Below are 19,646 nucleotides of genomic sequence, written 5' to 3'. Positions count from 1 at the left end.
ATCGGCAAAAAATAAGGCAATATTCTTTGGTACGGTTAACACTACCACCACCTGTCGATGGCTTTACCTCTCTCCTCTTCCCAAGAAGGCATTTTTTAAAACCGAAGTACTTAACAGGATACAGTAATTTGTGGTTATAATAACAGGAACCAAGGGGCCTTTATTTCCTTTTGCGTGAGAACTTCTTTAGTGCAGTTGCACATGACAAAGTGCATACCTGCCTAAAGATATTTTAATAAGCTAATGGGGTTTTAAATGTGTAAACACACAAAACAAAATTTTGCGTATTCACCCACCAAAATCTTTTTAAATTATTATTTTTTTAACGTCACACTCTGGGTTTGGAATTGGTTCCCATTCGTGAAGACCCATGCGTTCTGGCACATTTTCTTTTTTTTAACCATTTAGCAATATTAACCATGTAGTAGGCACTGGTGACACAGAGGGACAAAAATACATTTTCTGTTCTTCAAGAATTCACTGTACTGGACAACAGACGATTCCAGCACAGAGCTTGATAAACGTTTACTCTGGGTTCTCTATGCTCCTACCTGAGAGGCTACCTAACCCGAAGTGGCTACTTGAGGAAGGATTCCTAGAGCAATAACACCAGAAGTAATTCTTACCCAGTAAGTTAGCCAAATGAAAAAAGGGACCAGAAGCAAGAAACTATGTTACATGCTTAGCTTTGTGAAGTGTTTTGATTACAGTCAGAAGCAGTAAGTGGTTATTTAACCTGTCTTCTGGAAAGGTACGCAGTAAAGTTTATCGACGCTCATCACAGGTAGCCGGGTAAATGCGGAAGCTTAAGGACACAGGAGCAAACATCAGTTTCAGGAAAATCATATTAGCAATGAACAAAACTAAGGTTGACATTTTATTTTTTTAAATAATTTTTTAAAGTTTATTTATTTATTATTGAAAGAGAGAGAGCACACAAGCTGGGGACAGGCAGAGAGAGAGAGAGAGACAGACAGACAGAATCTGAAGCGGGCTCCAGGCTCTGAGCTGCCAGCACAGAGCCCAACACAGGGCTCGAACCTAAAGACCCATAGACCATGAGATCATGACCTGAGCCAAAGTCAGACACTTAACCGACTAAGCCACCCAGGCGCCCCGACATTTTAAATTAGTACAATATTTATTTTGCACAAAGACCTAGTTCATAATAATAATAATAGTGCCAATGGAATATTTATTTATTTATTTTACCAATGGAAGTTTTAAATAGAAATATAGTTTTGTTTTTAATAAATTGCGAATCTGCCCCTTCTTTCAGGCTTTTGTTATCTTTCCATTTATTTATTTGAAGGTTTTTTGAAAAATTTGTTTTTGTTTTGGATGCAATTTCTGTTTATATGCAAGCAACAAATTGCTGTTTTCAAAAAATAATTCCACTCTTTGACCAAATTTTGTGTAGGGTTAGGGTATGGGGCTAAAGGAACTTGGTGCCAGGCAAACTGCTATCAGTATTCAGCCACAAGCTTTACGTGGCCATCCACACAGTGAGTGTTCCTGTAACTAAGGGGACAGACAGTCTTTTCCTGGGACTTGGGGATGGAAGTCTGAGTAGATCACAGAGAATGTGGCAGTCTGGGGAGAAAGCAGTGCAAAGTACTCTCGGAATGAGTTACTTTCCCTCTGCAGTCCCAAACTATAAAATACTTTACAGCTACAGACTGCAGCTGTTCCCCACAAAGGGGAGGGAGGGAGGAGAGAAGGGCCCATCCCTTCTTTACTCCAGACTGGGTCATTTATTGCAGGATACGGTGTCCTAAATGTTGTTATCTTTAGCAGCGGCCTCTGTTTGTGACTCAGCCCTCTGATAGCAGCACTTTCTCCGGGCTTACCTGAAATTCTCAGTTTTGAGAACTTTTTGCATGGGTGAGTTCGTTGCAGAAATTAGACCACAGCTCCCACCACAAAAGGTTCTTTGTTACTGCTCTGCTGCCCAAAGGAGAGAGACCACAATCCAAATAAATTTACTGATACCAGACCTGTTACTAACTTTCTACTTAAACTTAATTGTATCATCTTGAAAAATATTAGTCTGATGCATGTCTCATTTTGAAAAGTAAGAAGTCACAATGTCATGGGTGATAAATAACATGGGACAAGTAATGACCGTAGTTTGAAATTGATCATCAGTGAGACACACACACTTGCAAACCCCTAGTAGCTCCTTTCCTACTTCTGTCTAGCACTTCCCACCTTCCATTCCATTACGCCTCCCCCACTAGAAAGTGAGCGCCTCTTCGTTTTATCTCCATACGATGCTAGGTCAGAGGAGATGCCTGGTATTTGTTAAATAAGTTGGTGTTGAATAGTTTTAGCAAGAGTTCACAAAGTAGTTTACCTTCTCCTGTGGGAGCAGGGGGAAATAAACTGAAGTGACTCAATCATGCCCTTGGAAAATGTCACTTAGTTATGGTTGCAATGAGTGATATTGATGAAACTTGGGATTGTAGTTTTAAGTCAAGACTCTAGTCTTTTTTTTTTTTTTAAGTCGAGACTCTAGTCTTTTTTTTTTTTAATCATATGAAGCCTAATTTAAACTTTTTGTTAAGAGCATAAACAGAAGTTTATGTAGTTGTTATGTACTTCCTGCAAGGTAATTATGGAAGAAGAGAAAGTGAGCATTCTGTTCACTCATCTCATCAGGAGAGAGAAAGCAGTTACTCGAAGAGAAGGCGCTTATGTTTTTACTCATCAGCGTCCCCTGCCAGTGGCCACTCCTCTCTACACGGAGCTCTACGCTTTTTTTTAAGTTAATAGAAGCATATGTCGTTTCATTACTGCACTTATCCAAGGAAAGTCACACGCGTTCTTCTAGTCTCTGGAAAGAAGTCTAGGCTAGGCCCTCACTAGACCAGACAACGTTCAGAAGCCAGCCAGAGTCATTCCCGGAACTTCAGGGTCTTCTAAGAGTGACTTTTGTCTCCTTGGCTAATATTCTCTCATTTTGTAGAGTTTATTGTGAAGTATAGCTTATGCAGTTAATATTTCTAATTTAGTCTGGCAGGACTTTTTTTTCATATATGATGAATTCTCCCCCAATTCAGAACAAAATCGGAAAGTTCTAATGACTGAAATTTTTCCACTTGTAAAAGCTTTCTTTAAGAAGAAAAGATAGTCTTTCAGATGGGCCACAGAAAGTTCAAAGACAGCAAAGCAATAATATGGTATCCAGATTGTTACAAATTCCAAAATAAAGGTCCCAAATGAATACGGTTTTACTACGTTTGGTCTAATGCATTGTGGGTATATTGGATATATTGGAAGCATTGTAAGGAAGGCTCTTTCTTTTCTCACTTTCTTCCTGGGAATGCAGAAAGCAAAGAATGTTCAACAAAGAACAGAGAGCTAACTTTTTCGAATTTGTCACTTCATGGATAAAAACTAGAGACAGAATGGTGAAGCACCTGTTGCTTTAAAGGCAATAAACTAGGGAAATGTTTTAACAGAAGTCATCAGCTTTCAAAGATCTCTTTTATCCACTTCACATCACTCATTGCTCTTAATTCCTTTGTCACATTTTTTCCTGCATTACAAGTAATCCTTGAAATCCATGGAGCATTTTATAGATAACCAGAACCATGTGGATGGTTCTCACGTGCTCAGCATAGCCCCAAATCCCAGCATTTCTGCTGCCCCTCCTTCCCCACGTATTTAGCTTTAGATGCAGGTTTGAGAAGCAAATAGTTGTGGTAATGGGAATTCATCCCCACTGCCATCACTTTCCACCTACCACGACTCTAAATTCAGTCTCTGGTGGGTTTCGGATGACAAGAGAGCCACCAACAGGCCCCCGGCGTTTCTTTGATCTCCATCACTGCATTCTACACTCTTCGTTCTGAGGGGCTACTTTCTCCGGCAGCTGCTGCCCTCATGCCAGTCCGCTGGTTATTTATGTGTAACAGTATACCTTGGCCAACAGAGCAGAGCCGTGGAAGTATCTTATGAAATCTCATTATTCAGATAAAAGTTACGATTAATACCGTTTAGTCCGTTCCTAGTAGAAAAGTTCTCTTGAACTGCGGTGAATGAGATGAGGACGAGCCCTCTGGGTCGAGTGGTTTGAATGTGCTCTCCCCTTTGGACTGCTTTCATTTCCCTACATAACATGTAAGACTGAGACGTGTCTTTTAAGAATAACCTTAGAATAGGGGCATCTGGGTGGCTTAGTTGGTTAAGCGTCCGACTCTTGATCTCAGCTCAGGTCTTGATCTCAGGGTGGTGAATTCCAGCTCTGCTTTGGGCTCCGCGCGGAGCACGAAGTCTACTAGAAAAATAAAATACATAAAAAATTAAAAACAAATCATCTTAGAAATAAATTATGACTTATCCTTTACTGTGCCCTTTTTTGGGTATTAGCCCTTTAGAAAACAGCTTTTGAGATAACCAACAATAAAGGCGTCATGGTTTCAACCTTCGATTTTCTAACATCTGCCTTACTTAGGTTTTCTGAAAGAGACTGAAACTGATCAGTTTCCTCTGAGGCCTTCCAGGATTATTCAGACCCGAAGTACATACACATACATAAGACGGTGGCAGAGGAGCAAATTCAAAGCTTCATTTCAGTAAAGTTTGCTTTGTTTTGTTTTTTGTTTTACACTATTATTTTGCAAATTGATGTCTGATTTTGCCCTTTCTCTTTCCGGAGCACGGCAGTTAATCAGAGGTTGAGTTTTTGTGTCTGTCATGCATGTGGATGTTCTTTTCCCTGATTGCTTCTCTTCGTGCTTTTCTTCTGCCTTCTGTGTGATTTTTCCCCCTATCATGTAGTCCATGTATTACTACTGCAAGGTTGATTCTAATCTTTTCTGTTTCTTAAAGTATTTTAAGTTTTATAATGGCGTTTTCTCTTATTTAGTGAGACCAACTCCCTTCTCAAGTGTTTCTGTTGTCTGTCTGGCATCTTATCTTGCTTTCTGATGTTGTAAGGTTGCCACTTTTGTTTCCTATGATTTTTTCTTATTTTCTTTCAGAATGGGATTTTCATTGTTCATTGTTTCTTGTTGTTCTTCATTTTTTCCCACAGAACTTGCATGGTCCCAACACTAGGTTTTAAACAGACTTCCAGCCAAACACCGTGTGTGCCAAAAACCATGTGAATGTTTATCCTTGACTTCTTTCCATCTTGATCTAAGCACTCTTTATCTTTGCATTAGAATATTAGCTAAGAGCAGGATGTTAACAGCAACATCACCTGTTCCATCATTTAGCTGCCTGAGGGCTCCATGGTCATGAATAAGTATTTCCCTCTGCCCCACCAAGTCATAACTTCTGATGTTGGCCCCCTTTGGTAGAATACAGGAGGGGGAAAAGGACAACTGTTGGGCCTGTAGTGAATGCAGAGAGTGACAGGAGCTCCCCGTGGGACGTCCTGTACTTTTCTCTGGCCTTCACAGCCCCTGCAAACCAGGAGATGTCAGTGACAGCAATATTCCTGTCCCGTATGATAACTTTGTACAGATTGGGAACACACACCCTTTCCTCAGTGCACTTTGCTCCCATTTGCTGGACGATTGCATGGTGATTCCAGCGAATGGTGCCCCATGGACTTGTGCGGTGCACACAGCTGTCCAGGGTGGCCCTCATCAGTGAGGGATTTCAGGACGTCACCCACTCACTCCCCCAAATGACACTGTCCTCCCTGGAAGAAGAAACTACTTTTCGGTCCTAGTGTTTTGTTACAGTTGGATCCAAATTACCAGAAGATCCTTCTAGGACAAGTTTAAAGTAGGAGGTTAGGAGCTAGCCTCGGCATGGCTGCACTTACTGCTTTTTATTTTTTTGTCGTGATGTGGGAGGGAGGTTTTAAGAACTTTCACATCAGTTTTTAGAATTTTGTTTCTGTTTTGTTTTGTTTTTTAGTGACCCTTTGATTTTGTTAAGAGTTAACTCTCTTAAGAAGGTACCTCATACCTTCTTTTTTTTCTTTTTTTTTTTTTTTTTTTTTTTTGGAGGAACCTAGTATAGTAGAAAGGACCTTTCCAGATTTTATTTTCAAGTGAATTATTATGTTGATTGAGATTAAAAACCAAAAATCCAAAGGAAAAAGAAAACTTGTTTATGCAGTAGATCCTTTAATACCTGGAGAGTCCAACTTCCTCTGGTGCTGATATTCTCTCCAGAGCCTTGGAACAGTCCTCTGTACTTAGAGATTTCAGACATGAATATCTACATTTATGCTGAAATGTATATCCTAAATAAATTGCTTGTAATTATGGTTTGCCTTATGCTACTTTTTGTCTTTGAAAGGAATTGATTTAGCCCCAGGAAAAAGCAGTCACATTTCTCTTCACATCCCGAAATCCCCCACACCTGTGTTTCAGCATACGGATACGTTTTTCGTAGATGCTTTTCCTGTAAGTGATACTGCGTTATGACTAGGAATACACTGGTGGTAAGTTCTTTTAAAGGTGTATGTTAACAGTTTTGGAAAGATGAAAAGATTCACATCCTGTGGTCTAATTTTATTTGACATATAATAGTATTTATGGCAAGCCCAAACCATGTCTGCTTAGTTTTTCTGAAAGACATTCTATTTTCACTGAAGATTCTACTCATTTTCAGTTTATGTAAACATAGGCCTGGTATTTTTATCTAACACACATTCTACAAAGTACTTTGGATATACTGTAGATCAGACAGTAATGCTGAATTTATATAGCATCATCCGGGGTGTGCATGTGAGGGAATCTTCCAGAAGACTAAAATTACCCTTGCAAGCAGTGAAACATCCTTTTTATGCAAGATGTGCGTTAACATTTAAACCGTGTTACATATTTTCATACACTTTTAACAGAATATTCCCTACATAAATTAGCAGTTTCTCAATGCCTGAAGATCATCCCCATAAATAGCCCCAGCGGCTACTGATTGGTTGTCGTAACGGTGATTGGTTCAGACTCTTCTCGAGGCTACTGACTGGTTGTCGTAACGGTGATTGGTTCCGACTCTTGCAGCCAGGTCTGTTGTACATTTGTCTTCTTTCCTATCTCACTGTCAGGCTATTTAGATCTCACTTCTGCCATCAGTGTATGTGCATCTAGCATTTGTAACTTAATGTTTTTAATGTGCCGGGATGCTGAAACTTAATAACCCAAGCTTATTACATCTATTTGTACGTTAAGGGTAAGTGTTGAATCGCGGTATGAGTTTCCTGTAGAATCGGCTAGGTAGGTTCCAGTGTCCCACATATATGGTGGCTGTTGTATAAATTAACAGAAGAAAATGTCAGTAGCCAAGATGACCTTTCCAGTGTAGTGTGTGTGCCATTCTCCTCTTTGGTCCATTTATGTTTTCATATACCCCAGCAACCCTCTACACCACGGATGTGCCCCCCGCCCAAGCTCAGAACTGACTTTAGTGTAGTTTGCTGTACTGCAGCTCCTTGTACCCCCTCTTGTGTGATGTGGTTCAGCCATCTTCTGCTCTGCGATGCCTTTCTGAAGTCTTCCAAGTAACAAGACAGTTCATTGGTCCTCTCTCTGCCTTCTCATAGAATTTTTTCTATAATTCTATTAGAGCATTTGTTAAAATTGTATCATAGTAGTAATAGCTAACCTTCTAGAGCACTTAGTGTGTGCCGGGCATTATGATAAGGGCTTTGTGTGTATTATTTCACTGAACACTCATTCTTTAAAAGAGCCTTTGAATGATACAGGGAGATGAAAAGATACAGCATAAGGAGTATAGTCAACAATTTTGTATGGTGACGGGTAATGACTACATTTATTGTGCTGAGCATGGAGTAACCTATAGAACTGTTGAAGCAAAGTGATGTAACGTTGCATGTTAATTACACTTAACTTTCTTCAATGACTAAAAAACGAATAAAAGACCTTTTGAAGTAGTGACTTCTGTTTTGTCCATTTTATGCATTAGTTAAGTGAAGAAGGATAATACAACTTGACCAACTGATAGAGCTGGCATTTAAACCCAAGTAGTCTGATTCCCGTTTCCACATTTTTCATATGAATCAGATGAGGCACAGAGAGGTCACTGGTCCAAATTTCACATGTCTAGTAAGTGACCGAACAGGAATTTGAATCCCAGGCAGTTTGGCCTGAGAGACAGTGCTCTTATTAATTATTTATTTGCTATCCAGCACTCCCCTCTGTAAACTCCTTAAAGGAAGACCTCATAGTATCCATCTATATATCTACAGAACAGTGACACATAACAGGTTCTTCAACGTTTGAGAATGAATTAATGAGCTTTTCATTGCCTGATATGTAAGAATACTAAGCTACGATTTGCTCATATATTGTTACTCTCAGATATAACTTTAATATTTTGACCTTTATTGTTCCTTCTCATCCTTTCCATCTAAACTGATATTCTGATGACACTTACAAAGTCTATAAGCCAATGTCTTTGCCTTAGTTCAGTTTACCAAGCCCAACCTACCATAGATAGGCCACATATATCCCAAAGTGAGAAAGAGACTAAAGGAAATGAATGGAGGTTAAGCAAATGAGTACCCAAAACAATATCAATAACAATAATAACAACAACAGTAATCGTTCAAGGAATATGAAAGCAGCAGCCAACAATTTTTACAAAGCCACCTGAAAACTCCTGTTTTGGGGATGCTTGGCTGCCTCAGTTAGTAGAGCCTGAGACTCTTGATTTTGGGGTTGTAAGTTCAAGCCCCACACTGGGTGCAGACATTGCTTAAAAATAAAATCTTTAAGAGGCCCCTCGGTGGCTCAGTCAGTTAAGCATCTGACTTTTTGATTTTCAGCGCAGTCATGCATGATTTCAAGAGATCAAGCCCTGCATCAGGCTCTGTGCTACCAGTGCAAAGCCTGCTTGGGATTCTGTCTCCCTCTCTCCCTGTCCCTGCCCTGCTCTCTCTCTCTCTCTCTCTCGCTCTCGCTCTCACTCTCTCCCTCTCTCTCCAAATAAATAAATAAACATTTTTTTAAAACCTTTAAAAATAAATAAAGAAATCCACCTGAAACATGTAAGAGAAGGAAAGAAGGGAAGGTGGGAAAAGAGCATGCAAGCATGTGTGTAGGAAAAGAACGCAGATGAAAGAGAGTTGGGGAGGAAGGAAAAATTGTTCATTCTTGACAATTAAATCCATCCAGTAAGTCTGAAATTTGATCAGAATTGGTTACACAAATGAAGTAAGGCAGGAATAAACCTGGCAGGTAAATAAAAGATTAAAAATGGCAAATTAAACGTAACATTATGTGTCATATGTTCATACTTCAGTGATCTAGATTTATCATCTAAATTCTGTGAAGTAAGCATATGTATATATATATAAGCACATCAATTATACTAGTGGTTTTTAAAATTCAATACTGGGTGCCTGGCTGGTTCAGTCAGAGGAGTGTGCAACTCTTGATCTTGGGGCCATGAGTTTGAGCCCCATGTTGGGTGTAGAGATTATTAACTAACTAACTGAACTTAAAATTCAGCTACTGTATGGTAAAGGTGACCTAAATAAAACTAATTTGTTGGTTCATCAACCTGGAATTATAAAGGTTCTAGTGATTTTAAAACAGTACTTCCCCCCCCCCCCCCCAGGTAAGGTTCATGGCAGCAAAGAAACATTAGAAATCCTACGTTGATTGAAGGAGAGAAGCCATAGTTAACATTTAGGAAATGGACAACAGTTAGCCCAGGCCTAAATATGGCTAATTCTTGTCATAGTCATTTTTATTCTCTAGAGCCTCGCTTAAATCCCACTGTTTTCACGAGCTTCCTCAGCCATCGTTACCCACACTGCTTTCTCTGTTTTGCTAACTTCTGTAAGTCTTAGAGGAGCGAGTGTAGGGTAGTGGTTGAGACTGGGGTTATTGTCACACTGCCTATGCTGTGGACTTACTTGCTGTGTTAATCTGAGCAAGCCGTTGACCCTTGACAGGCCATGGTTTCTTCCTCTGTAAAATGGAGACGGTAAAGATGTGTGCTGTTGGGGTTATCGCGAAGGTGGCAAAGATGTTGGCACGCTGCCCTGCGTATACGCCATGTCAACGCCAGCTATTATTGTTAGGCTTTACTGCTATCCTGTTGCCGCCTTGACTCACACGTGTCCTGTCTCTTCCTAGAGAGACCTCAAGTTAGTAGATGCTCCAGTACGTCTTTACTTGAAGGGTGGATTAGGATGCGGGGAAGTTCCATAGGAGAAGTGGTAGGATTAGAATCGACGATGGTGGCGACCTCCAAGCGAGGGCTGTGTACTCAGTAAGCAGAGTGGGAGAGGTAGTAGAAAGGATGAGGGACAAAAAGAGACATCATGCCGTGGGAGTTGAAAGATTTGTAGGTAGTTGAAAGAATAGGTTTGTCTATACCACAAAGTAGCAGGAATTAAAGGCCACAATACCAGAGTGAATTGTGAGGGTGTTGGTAGGGGTTGTTAGTTGTATTTCATAGCATCTGCTGATAAAGTCATGGTGGTAGGACAGATTTGGAGGTCATGTGCTTCTAAGTGACCTTCTAAATTCATGGCCTGTGATTCATATGACAACTTTAAGCTCAGAGATCCGCCCGTGAAAGGGAGTTTTAGTTTCACCTCCTCTACTTTTTCTTGTTCACTGGAGAGGATATTTAATCAAAACTGGAAGGGATGACAACCCAGTCGGCCATTCGTTAAAATGGCGCTTCCCAGAATAATTGATTCTTCTCAAGACTCTTCGGAAATGTTATGCTTATGCAAGTTACAGACATACAGGCATATGGAAAATATGGAATGGTAACCATGAGATAGGGGATTTTTAGGGTCTAAATCTCCTAGAAGAAAAAAATAGGATTTCTTTGCAAGTAGTTTTCATGTCTTGCTGTAAAATAGTGGAAGGTTTGTTTTTACTTCTTGGTCATTTTTGACACGCCAGGAAAGAATAGGATTGCTACAAGGGGGAGGACATCATGAAAACCAAGAGACGCGGAGGTAACAGTCCATCCTGTTATGAAACCATTTGAGGAGGAGCATAAATGAGTAATTGACTCCTTTTAGTTGGTTGAAATTTAAGAGTTTGATTACACAAAAAGGATTAAGTTGGGCAAAAAGCTGTTCTTTTAATTAGTCAGGAGCAATTTAGATATTAGGAAGCATTAAAAAAAGACGTTTGTTTAAGAATTTGGAAATACAGGGGCACCTGGGTGGCTCAGTCGGTTGAGCTTCCGACTTTGGCTGAGGTCATGATCTCGCGGTCCGTGAGTTTGAGCCCCGCGTCGGGCTCTGTGCTGGTGGCTCAGAGCCTGGAGCCTGCTTCGGATTCTGTGTCCCCCTGTCTCTCTGCCCCACCCCTGCTTGTGCTCTGTCTCTGTCGTGTCTTTCAAAAATGAATAAACATAAAAATTTTAAAAAGAATTTGGAACTACACTATATTTTTGTATGGATCACTCACTTTTGTTAATTTCTTAATAAACTATACAATAATATTAGTATAGTAAATAGAACTATTCTCTAAACTCATAGTATATATGCCCTTCTTTCCATTCTTCTACTGTACTGTATTCTCTCTCATATCTAGGACTTTGGCAGTGCTGTGACATTTACTGAGAAGACCCTTACCCGCTCTCCCCTATCTCATTTGTATCCTTTTTTTTTCACTGCCAAAGCACTTAGTACATGCTGGTAGGAATTAACGTTTGTCTTGTTTACCACTGTTTTCCTACACATACTCGGTATCAGTTTCTTAAATAAAATAATAATGTTATCTGTTACTATATCTGCCTCATATATAAAATGTTTGGAGTGTTAGTAAAATCCAGTTTCCTTCCTTTTTTCTTTTTAGAGAGAGGCAGCATGAGTGGGGTAGGGGAGAGGCAGAGAGAGAGAGGGAGAGAGAGAGAGAGAGAGAGAATGAGAATCCTAAGCAGGCTCCATGCTCATCGTGGACCCCAACATGGGGCGCGATCCCATGACCTTGGGATCATGATCTGAGCTGAATTCAGGAGTTGAATGCTTAACCAGCTGAGCCATCTAGATGCCCCAAAATTCACTTTTCTGATAATTAGGATAAGAGTATGGAGTAATTTAATTAAAACATGACTCTTGGGTTATTTTTGTGGTAGTAATTTAAGGAGAAATAAAAGGAAAGACACAAATAGACAAGTTCTGGGGAAGATAGGGGTTCAGATCATTGCAGTATTACTGAGTATGTATGTTTAGTATTCTGGTATGCACTACATAGACCACCACAGAGGTGTGAAACTAGCTGGTCGAAGAAAGCAACAGTCAAACCGAGGAGAGAGCATGAACACTAGGCAGAGGACTGAGATCAGCCCAAAAGGAGCTGTTGACTTAGAATTTTGTTGGCTCTGCATTTGGAGAGGTTGAAGCAACTGGAATTCACATTTTTCCCCCCTCTCGATTCTAGTCAGTGAGCATCACTGTGTGTCAGGGCAAATAATAGGTTCAGTGGTAGGAACTGTGAAAGGAAAGTGATGTGTCCAGGGAGGATGTTGTGGTTCAGATCAGAGCAGTGTTGTAAGGAAAACAATCCAAGGTGAGAGGATGCTTTCGGATTTCTGCATCTACTGCTATCTTGACATTGGTGTCTGCGTTAACCCCTGTGTTGTCTTCCTCCATATGTCTAGGATACGATGCCCGGCCTTGGATGGGAGGTGAGTGTGGTAGGTAAGGGTCCAAACACTGCGAGTTGGACACTTCTGGTTTTTTACACTGGCTGTGCCATTGACTTTAGTCTCCATGCCTCCTGCAGTATCTGTTGTTCAGTTGTGGTGAGGACTGAGTAATCATGTGGAAGGCTTTATTAGTATAGTCCCTAGCACATAACAAGTGCTCAACGAAGGGTTAGCAACAAAGATTTCGATATTGTCTCTATCCACGTTTGAGTCGAGATCTAGGTGCCGTTGCCTGAGATATACAGGCTCTTGTACTAATAGTATTTTACCAGTTCCCATTTCTTATCCTTTTAGCACTTTCCACCTGTGATGTAAGTAGATTTCTGAAAGCAGGGCTGTTTATCAGACATGATATGTTTTCTCTTCGTGAAAAAGCACAACTCTACTTGAACTCTTGCCTACCCATCTCTCTGATTTTATTGACTGCCACGCTGTTCCTTGAACAGTTTCTAGCTTACCTAGAAACACACACACACACACACACACACACACACACACAAACACACACGGGAATCTCATGGTTTTGGGTCTTACTCTACCCCCTGCTTAGAATTCTCTTCCTCCAGAGAGCCCCATGGCTCAATGACTGCACTCATTTAGTCTCTGTGTCAGCTCTTTAGAAAGGCCTCCCCTCACCGTCCTCTCTAAAATACTACCCCTTATGACTTTTATCCGGCTTGCTCTTGCTTCCTGGCGCTTCTCATTATCCTACATGATTTTCTGTGTGTATCCATTAGTTGTCATCTTCCCATGTCTTGTCATTCACCATTGTCTCCTCGAGCCTGAAAGAGGGGCAAGTAGACACTCAAGTAAATAGTTGTTAAACGAACGATGTAAACATTCGGAGATTGGTAGACCTAGACACTGAAGCTACTCTTTCAAGATCGTCTTAAAAGTAGCTAAGTTGAGGACTCATCCTTAAAAAAGTCTTAAATTGCAATTTCTTTTTCTTTTAGAAAATGGTCGACTCCGGAGAGATGGGAGAAAAACTGTCCCTTCGGAAACAGCGCTTCATGCAGTTTTCTTCCCTGGAACATGAGGGCGAATATTACATGACACCACGAGACTTCCTCTTTTCAGTAATGTTTGAGCAAATGGAACGTGAGTTGTTTTTTGGATTTTTTAAGTTTTTCAAAAAAAATCAAACATTAAGGCTGAAAAAATTCTATTTTTCAGAATTGGTAACAGCTTTTCTTCATTTTCTTAAAATTTTTTCTAATGTTTATGTGTTTTTGAGAGAGAGAGAGACACAGAGCACAAGCAGGGGAGGGGCAGAAAGAGAGGGAGACACAGAATCCAAAGCAGGCTCCAGGCTCTGAGCTGTCAGCACAGAGCCCAATGTGGGGCTCGAGCCTACGAACTGTGAGACCATGACCTGAGCTGAAGTCGGATGCTTAACCGACTGAGCCGCCCCGGCGCCCCTTCATTTTAATTATAATTCTTTGTGCCACGCATTTGCTTATTGTTTAGACTTTATCTTCTTTGTGACACAAATTTAGTTCAACTTTTTATGTATTTATCTAAGAGGGGCGCCTGGGTAGCTCAGTCGGTTAGGCGGCCGACTTCGGCTCAGGTCATGATCTCGCGGTCCGTGAGTTCGAGCCCCGCGTCGGGCTCTGTGCTGACAGCTCAGAGCCTGGAGCCTGTTTCAGATTCTGTGTCCCCCTCTCTCTGGCCCTCCCCCGTTCTTGCTCTGTCTCTCTCTGTCTCAAAAATAAATAAATGTTAAAAAAAATAAAAAAATTAAAAAAAAGAAATAGTTGTTTTGTATATGGGTTTTTCTAAAGAGCCAGAGGAAAAATAGGTACGTTTTTAAATGTCACTAACTAGGTTCTTAATAGAATAAATTTATTCAGGATATTAGTTTTTGGTGCTATTGGTGTTTTAAATTGGGCAAAAAAAATGAAACTAGATTAGAGCAACGGGGGGGAACCCACAAATACAATAAGAAGCAAAAATCCACTGTACTTTTCTGCCCTAAACCGTCAACTTTTAGTTACTCCAAATGATGTTAGAAATTCTTAGTTTTATTACCTAAACTAGTCCCTTTTACTTTGCAGAGAGTAAACTGGGGCCTGTCCTCTGTGCCCTCTATTATAGACGTGTTCTCTGAAAGCTCCTTGCCTCACTGGCCCCTGTCAGAGTGTGCTAGAAGTACCGTGCGGTAGGTGGCTGTGTGGGCGAGGCTGCAGGGAGCAGTAACAGAGTGCGGGTTGAGTTGAAAAGACCACGAAGACTTGGGAGAGCACTGTCGAGATTGAGACGTGACTTGACCAAAAACAACATGAATCATCGTGGCATGCTGTAGACACTAAAACCGAAGAACTGGGTTCGGTGTAGTGACAGGTCAAACCGGAAAACAGATAAGGGCCATATGGTACAGTAACCCTATGCAACCGTCAGAGACTCGTGTGTTTGGTAGAGTTGGGTGGACATCGTTTGTGACCAGTGAGGGACCAGTGAAGGTTTGTGAGCGGAAAAATAAATGTAGGTTATTTTGGTTACCTCTTCTTTGGAGGGGAGTTTGGCAGTATGTATCAAAACCCTTAAAACATGTACTCACTTTGTTGCAGTAAATTCCCGCTAGAAAACTAATTAGTCTAAGTAAATGACTGGAGAGATACAAAAGAATTTTTTTTTTTTTAATGTAGTTTAGCCCCTCCCAACGTGTAGAGTTTGAACACGGTGATTCCTATCCTCAGAGCAAGAAAAAAGCTGAAACATTGAAAATCAGCAACTCTTTTTAGATCCATCAGAGAATTGAGACCACAGGGCGCAGGGACCTGAAAACTGGGGACGGGCAGATACAGAGAAGCAGAGCTTACCCAGGGCAGAAACTGCCCAGAAACCACCACTGCAGCCAGCATCTGGTAGGCGTATTTAGAGAGTGGTTTGGCTAATTGCTAGAGTCTGAGCATGGGCTAGCTTGAGAGAGAAGAACTTGTGAAGACCCAGCCACGAGGGTCCCAGGTACTTTTGTGAGTTTTAGAGGAGCCTCACCATGTGTCACAGTGGAGATCTGAGAAAAATCTTCCCTCCTTCCCTCAAGGGGAAGGGAAAAGTAATCATCCGAAATACTCCCAGAGCATTCAGTTCTCCTTAGCAAAGGCCTGCACGGACAGGACACCGTTTTACCAGATTCCGACCCACTGGTGTTTTACCACAGCCTAACCAACCTTGAGGAATGTAGTGCCCACCTCTGGCCCCCTCTAGCCTTTCTGTCTCGCTTAAGAAGGAAAACAAAAACCTGAAAGCACTTGTGAGGATCACAGCCCACGGACACAGGCTCACTAGCCGACTGAGACCTAACCACAGGCTTTGGAAGAGCTTCTCCCCCCCACCTCCCCACACGTCAGTAGGGCTCCTGTCTGACAGAGGGTTATGACTGACAGAGCTGTGCCTCTCGGGCCGTATGTACGAAGGAGTCTCTAAGGAAGTGAAAGCAGCAGAGGAGACAAAACAAGGACAGCAGAGGAAATGTTAACCTCTGACACCTGCAGCCAGAGCAGACAGTAAACCCATCCTGATGTCGTCCAGATAAACAGAACCTCACACTTAAGACCTGTTTCCTTAAGTAACGTTCACCTGCCAGACTGTAGCTGGCTCTCAGAAAGGTCAGTTGGCATGCCAACAGGCAAAAGGCAGTCTGAAGAGACCAAGCAAACACCAGAACCAAATCGAAAGATGGCAAAGGTTTTGGAACTAGCAGACCAGAATGTAAAATAACCATGATTAATATAACTAAGGACTCCAGTAGAAAAAGTACACAACATATAACAGAGAGGTAATGTAAGCAGAGATGGAGAAACTCTTAGAATCAAAAGGAAACGTAGAAGTAAAAAACACTTATGATAGAAATGAAGAGTGCTTTTAATGGTCTCATAAGAATAATGCCCTGGGCCGAGGGAATAATCAGTGAGCTTGAAGACATGTTAATTGAGACTTAACAAACTGGAAAAGAAGAAAGACTGGAAAAAACAGAGTGTCCAAAAAATGTGGGGCAATTCAAAAAAGTGTAACATGCACATAATGGCTATACCAGAAGAAGAAAGAAGAAATTTTCGGAGTTATTAACAACTGATAAATTTCCAAAACTATTTGTAAACACCAAACCACAAATTTGGGGAGCTCACAGAATTCCCAGCAGGATAAATATTTTTAAAAACCCTATACCTAGGCATATCATTCACACTGCAGAAAATCTCAAAGAGAAAATTAAAGACGAAGAGAGACGAAAATCAAAGACAGAGGAAATAGAAGTCAGAGGGGGGGAAAAAACCTCACCTAAAGGGAAACAAGGATAAGAACTATATCATACTTCTCTTCAGAAGCTATACAAGCAGGAAGAGAATGAAGTAAAATACTGAAAATTTTGAAAGAAAAATCCACCAACCTAGAATTCTGTATCCAATGAAATTATCCTTCAACAGCGAAGGAGAAATAAAGAATTTCTCAAACAAAAACTGAGGGAATTTGTCATCAGTAGACAGATCTGCCCTAAAGAAATGTTAAGTTCTTCTGAAAGAAGGAAAAATGACAGAGATCAAAAATTCAGGTCTACATGAAGAAAGTAACAGAGTTAGAAATGGAATAAATGAAGACACAAGAAAATCATTTTTCTTAACGGATCTGACAGTTTTCTCGAAATAACAATAGCAGCAATGATTATAGCTTATGGAAGAGTGAAATGCATGCCAGCAGCGTTCTGAGGAATGGGGTTGAGGAACTGGGGATGCTCTGCTATAAGGCACCTGCACTACCCGTGAAGCAGTGTGGTGTTACTTGAGGGTAGACTTAGGTTAGTTATAAATGTATGTTGCACACCTTGGGGAAACCACTAAAATATATTTGAAGAAATATAATTGACATGCTATGAGAGGAGAGAATCCAATTATAGAAAAAAGACAAAAAAGGAAGCAAAAAACAATGATGAACAGAAAACAGTTACAAATATCGTAGATAGTAATCCAACTATATCAATAATCACTTTAGCTATGAAAGGTCTAAAGACACCAGAGACAGGTATCTCATTTATATGTGTTATGGAAAAGAAACTCACTTTAAATATAAAGACATAGATGTAAAATAAAGGGATGGAGAAAGATGTACCATGTTAACCCTGCAAAAAAGAAAGCTAGAATAGCTATATTAAGTACAAACAAACCATATTTCAGAGCAAGGGAAGTTTTCAGGAATAAAGAGGGGCATTATAGCATGACAAAAGGGGGCAGTTCTTCAGGAACACATAACAATCCCTACTGTGTATGTGGCCAACTACAGAGCGTCAAAATACATGAGGCAAAAACTGATAGAACTGCGAGGAGAAGTAGGTGAATCTCCCCTTAGGCTGGAGACTTCAGCAGCCCCCTGTCGGTGATTGGCAGCAGCAGGCAGAAAACGAGTAAGGATGTGGCCACGCAGCCCAGTCAGCCAACCGGATGTACCTGACACTTACAGAATGCTGTATATCCAGCGACAGAGGATTACACTCTCACTCCAACCTGGAGCCTTCACCAAGACTGACCACGTCTGCGGCCATCAAACACACCCAAACAAACTTAGAAAAATAAAAATCATATGAACATGCGCTCAGGCCACAATAGAATTAAACTAGAAATCAGTAACAAAGGTAACTGGAAGTTTTCACAATATTTAAACATCAGCCACTTCTTTTTTTTTTTAAGTCTGTTTATTAATTTTGAAAGAGTGCACAAGTGGGAGAGCGGCAAAGGGAGAGGGAGAGGGAATCTCAAGCAGGCTTTGCCCTGTCAGTGGAGAGCTCACAAACCGTGACATCATGACCTGAGCCCAAATCAAGAGTCAGACACTTAACCAGCTGAGCCACCCAGGAGCCCCTAAAAAACACACTTCTAAATAAAACATGAGTCCAAAAAAAAAGTTTTAAATATTTTGAACTAAATGAAAATGGAGATACAACCGATGAAAATTTATGGGATACAGCAAAGGCCATGCCTAGGGGGAAATTGTTAGCACTGAATGCAGGTTAGAAAAGAAGAAATACCTAAAATCCAGAATCTAAGTTCCAATTTAGCAAATTCAAAAAAGAAGAGCAAGTTAAATCCAAAATAAGCAGAAGATAAAATATTGGAGCAGATACCGTTGAAATTTGAAACAGGAAATTAATAGAGAAAATCAATGAAACCAAAAGCTGGACTTTTGGAAAGATCATAAAATTGATAAACCTCTAGCCAGGTTAACCAAGTGGGGCAAAGTAGTATCATATGATTCTCATTTTGTACAAAACCCATAAAAGAAAAGATTATTTTTAAAGTTGGCTATATTCTGAGTAAGTAACATTAGGATTTCAGAATTCCTTTTAGGAAAAGTTGTTCTTTTATCTGGAAGAAATACCTTAAGGAATCTATCCAGTTATAAAAAGTAATATCCTTTGGGTATGGCCAACATTGCAGAATTAAACAAAGATGGGCTAAGTATTTCTGCATAATAAGGAAGTGGGAAATTTGGAGCCTTCAGCTGGTATCTTCAGAAGGAAGTTGGGACCCTCAAGAGAATCCTTGGAAGGAATGGTATGTGAGACTGAGTGGCAAATTCAGTAACATGTAGGACCAGGCAGAAAAGTATTATGTAGATTGAATCAACGTACAATATGATGGTGGTGGGGGAGAAGGGGTCAGCTGTAAGAAGCATTCAAATTTCAAAATTGTGTAAAACACCCTGCTACACAACTAAACATTTCTGCAAGCATAATTGGGTCCATAGACCCCAATTTGTAACCCCTAACCTATAGATTTCGGTGTAATTCCAGTAATAATCCCAATAGGGTGGGACGCCTCGGTGGCTCAGTCTGTTAAATGTCTGACTTTGGCTCAGGTCATGACCTCACAGTTCGTGAGTTCGAGCCACACATCGGCCTCACTGCTGACAGCGTGGAGCCTGCTGGGGATTCTCTTTCTCTCTCCCTGTCTCTCTCTGCCCCTCTCCTGCTCACACTCTCTCAAAAATAAATAAACATTAAAAAAAATTTTTTTTTTAAGTCCCAGTAGGGTGTG

The 19,646-nt window shown here is 40.7% G+C and overlaps 1 protein-coding gene across 5 annotated transcripts in view; it reads left to right on the top strand.

The window, feature by feature from the left end:
- Positions 1-19,646, top strand: part of MICU2 (mitochondrial calcium uptake 2) — a 142,375-nt gene that overhangs the window by 20,917 nt on the left and 101,812 nt on the right. For 3 of the 5 annotated variants that reach the window (XM_042928483.1, XM_042928822.1, XM_042928659.1), the window contains exon 2: positions 13,572-13,716. In XM_042928483.1, the coding sequence (XP_042784417.1) occupies positions 13,572-13,716 (145 nt within the window). The other 2 variants (XM_042928568.1, XM_042928741.1) reach the window with 2 other exon arrangements.

This window comes from Panthera leo, chromosome A1 (genome assembly GCF_018350215.1).
Source record: "Panthera leo isolate Ple1 chromosome A1, P.leo_Ple1_pat1.1, whole genome shotgun sequence".
Lineage (NCBI taxonomy): Eukaryota > Metazoa > Chordata > Mammalia > Carnivora > Felidae > Panthera > Panthera leo.
This window is presented reverse-complemented; position numbering and strand designations above follow the sequence as displayed.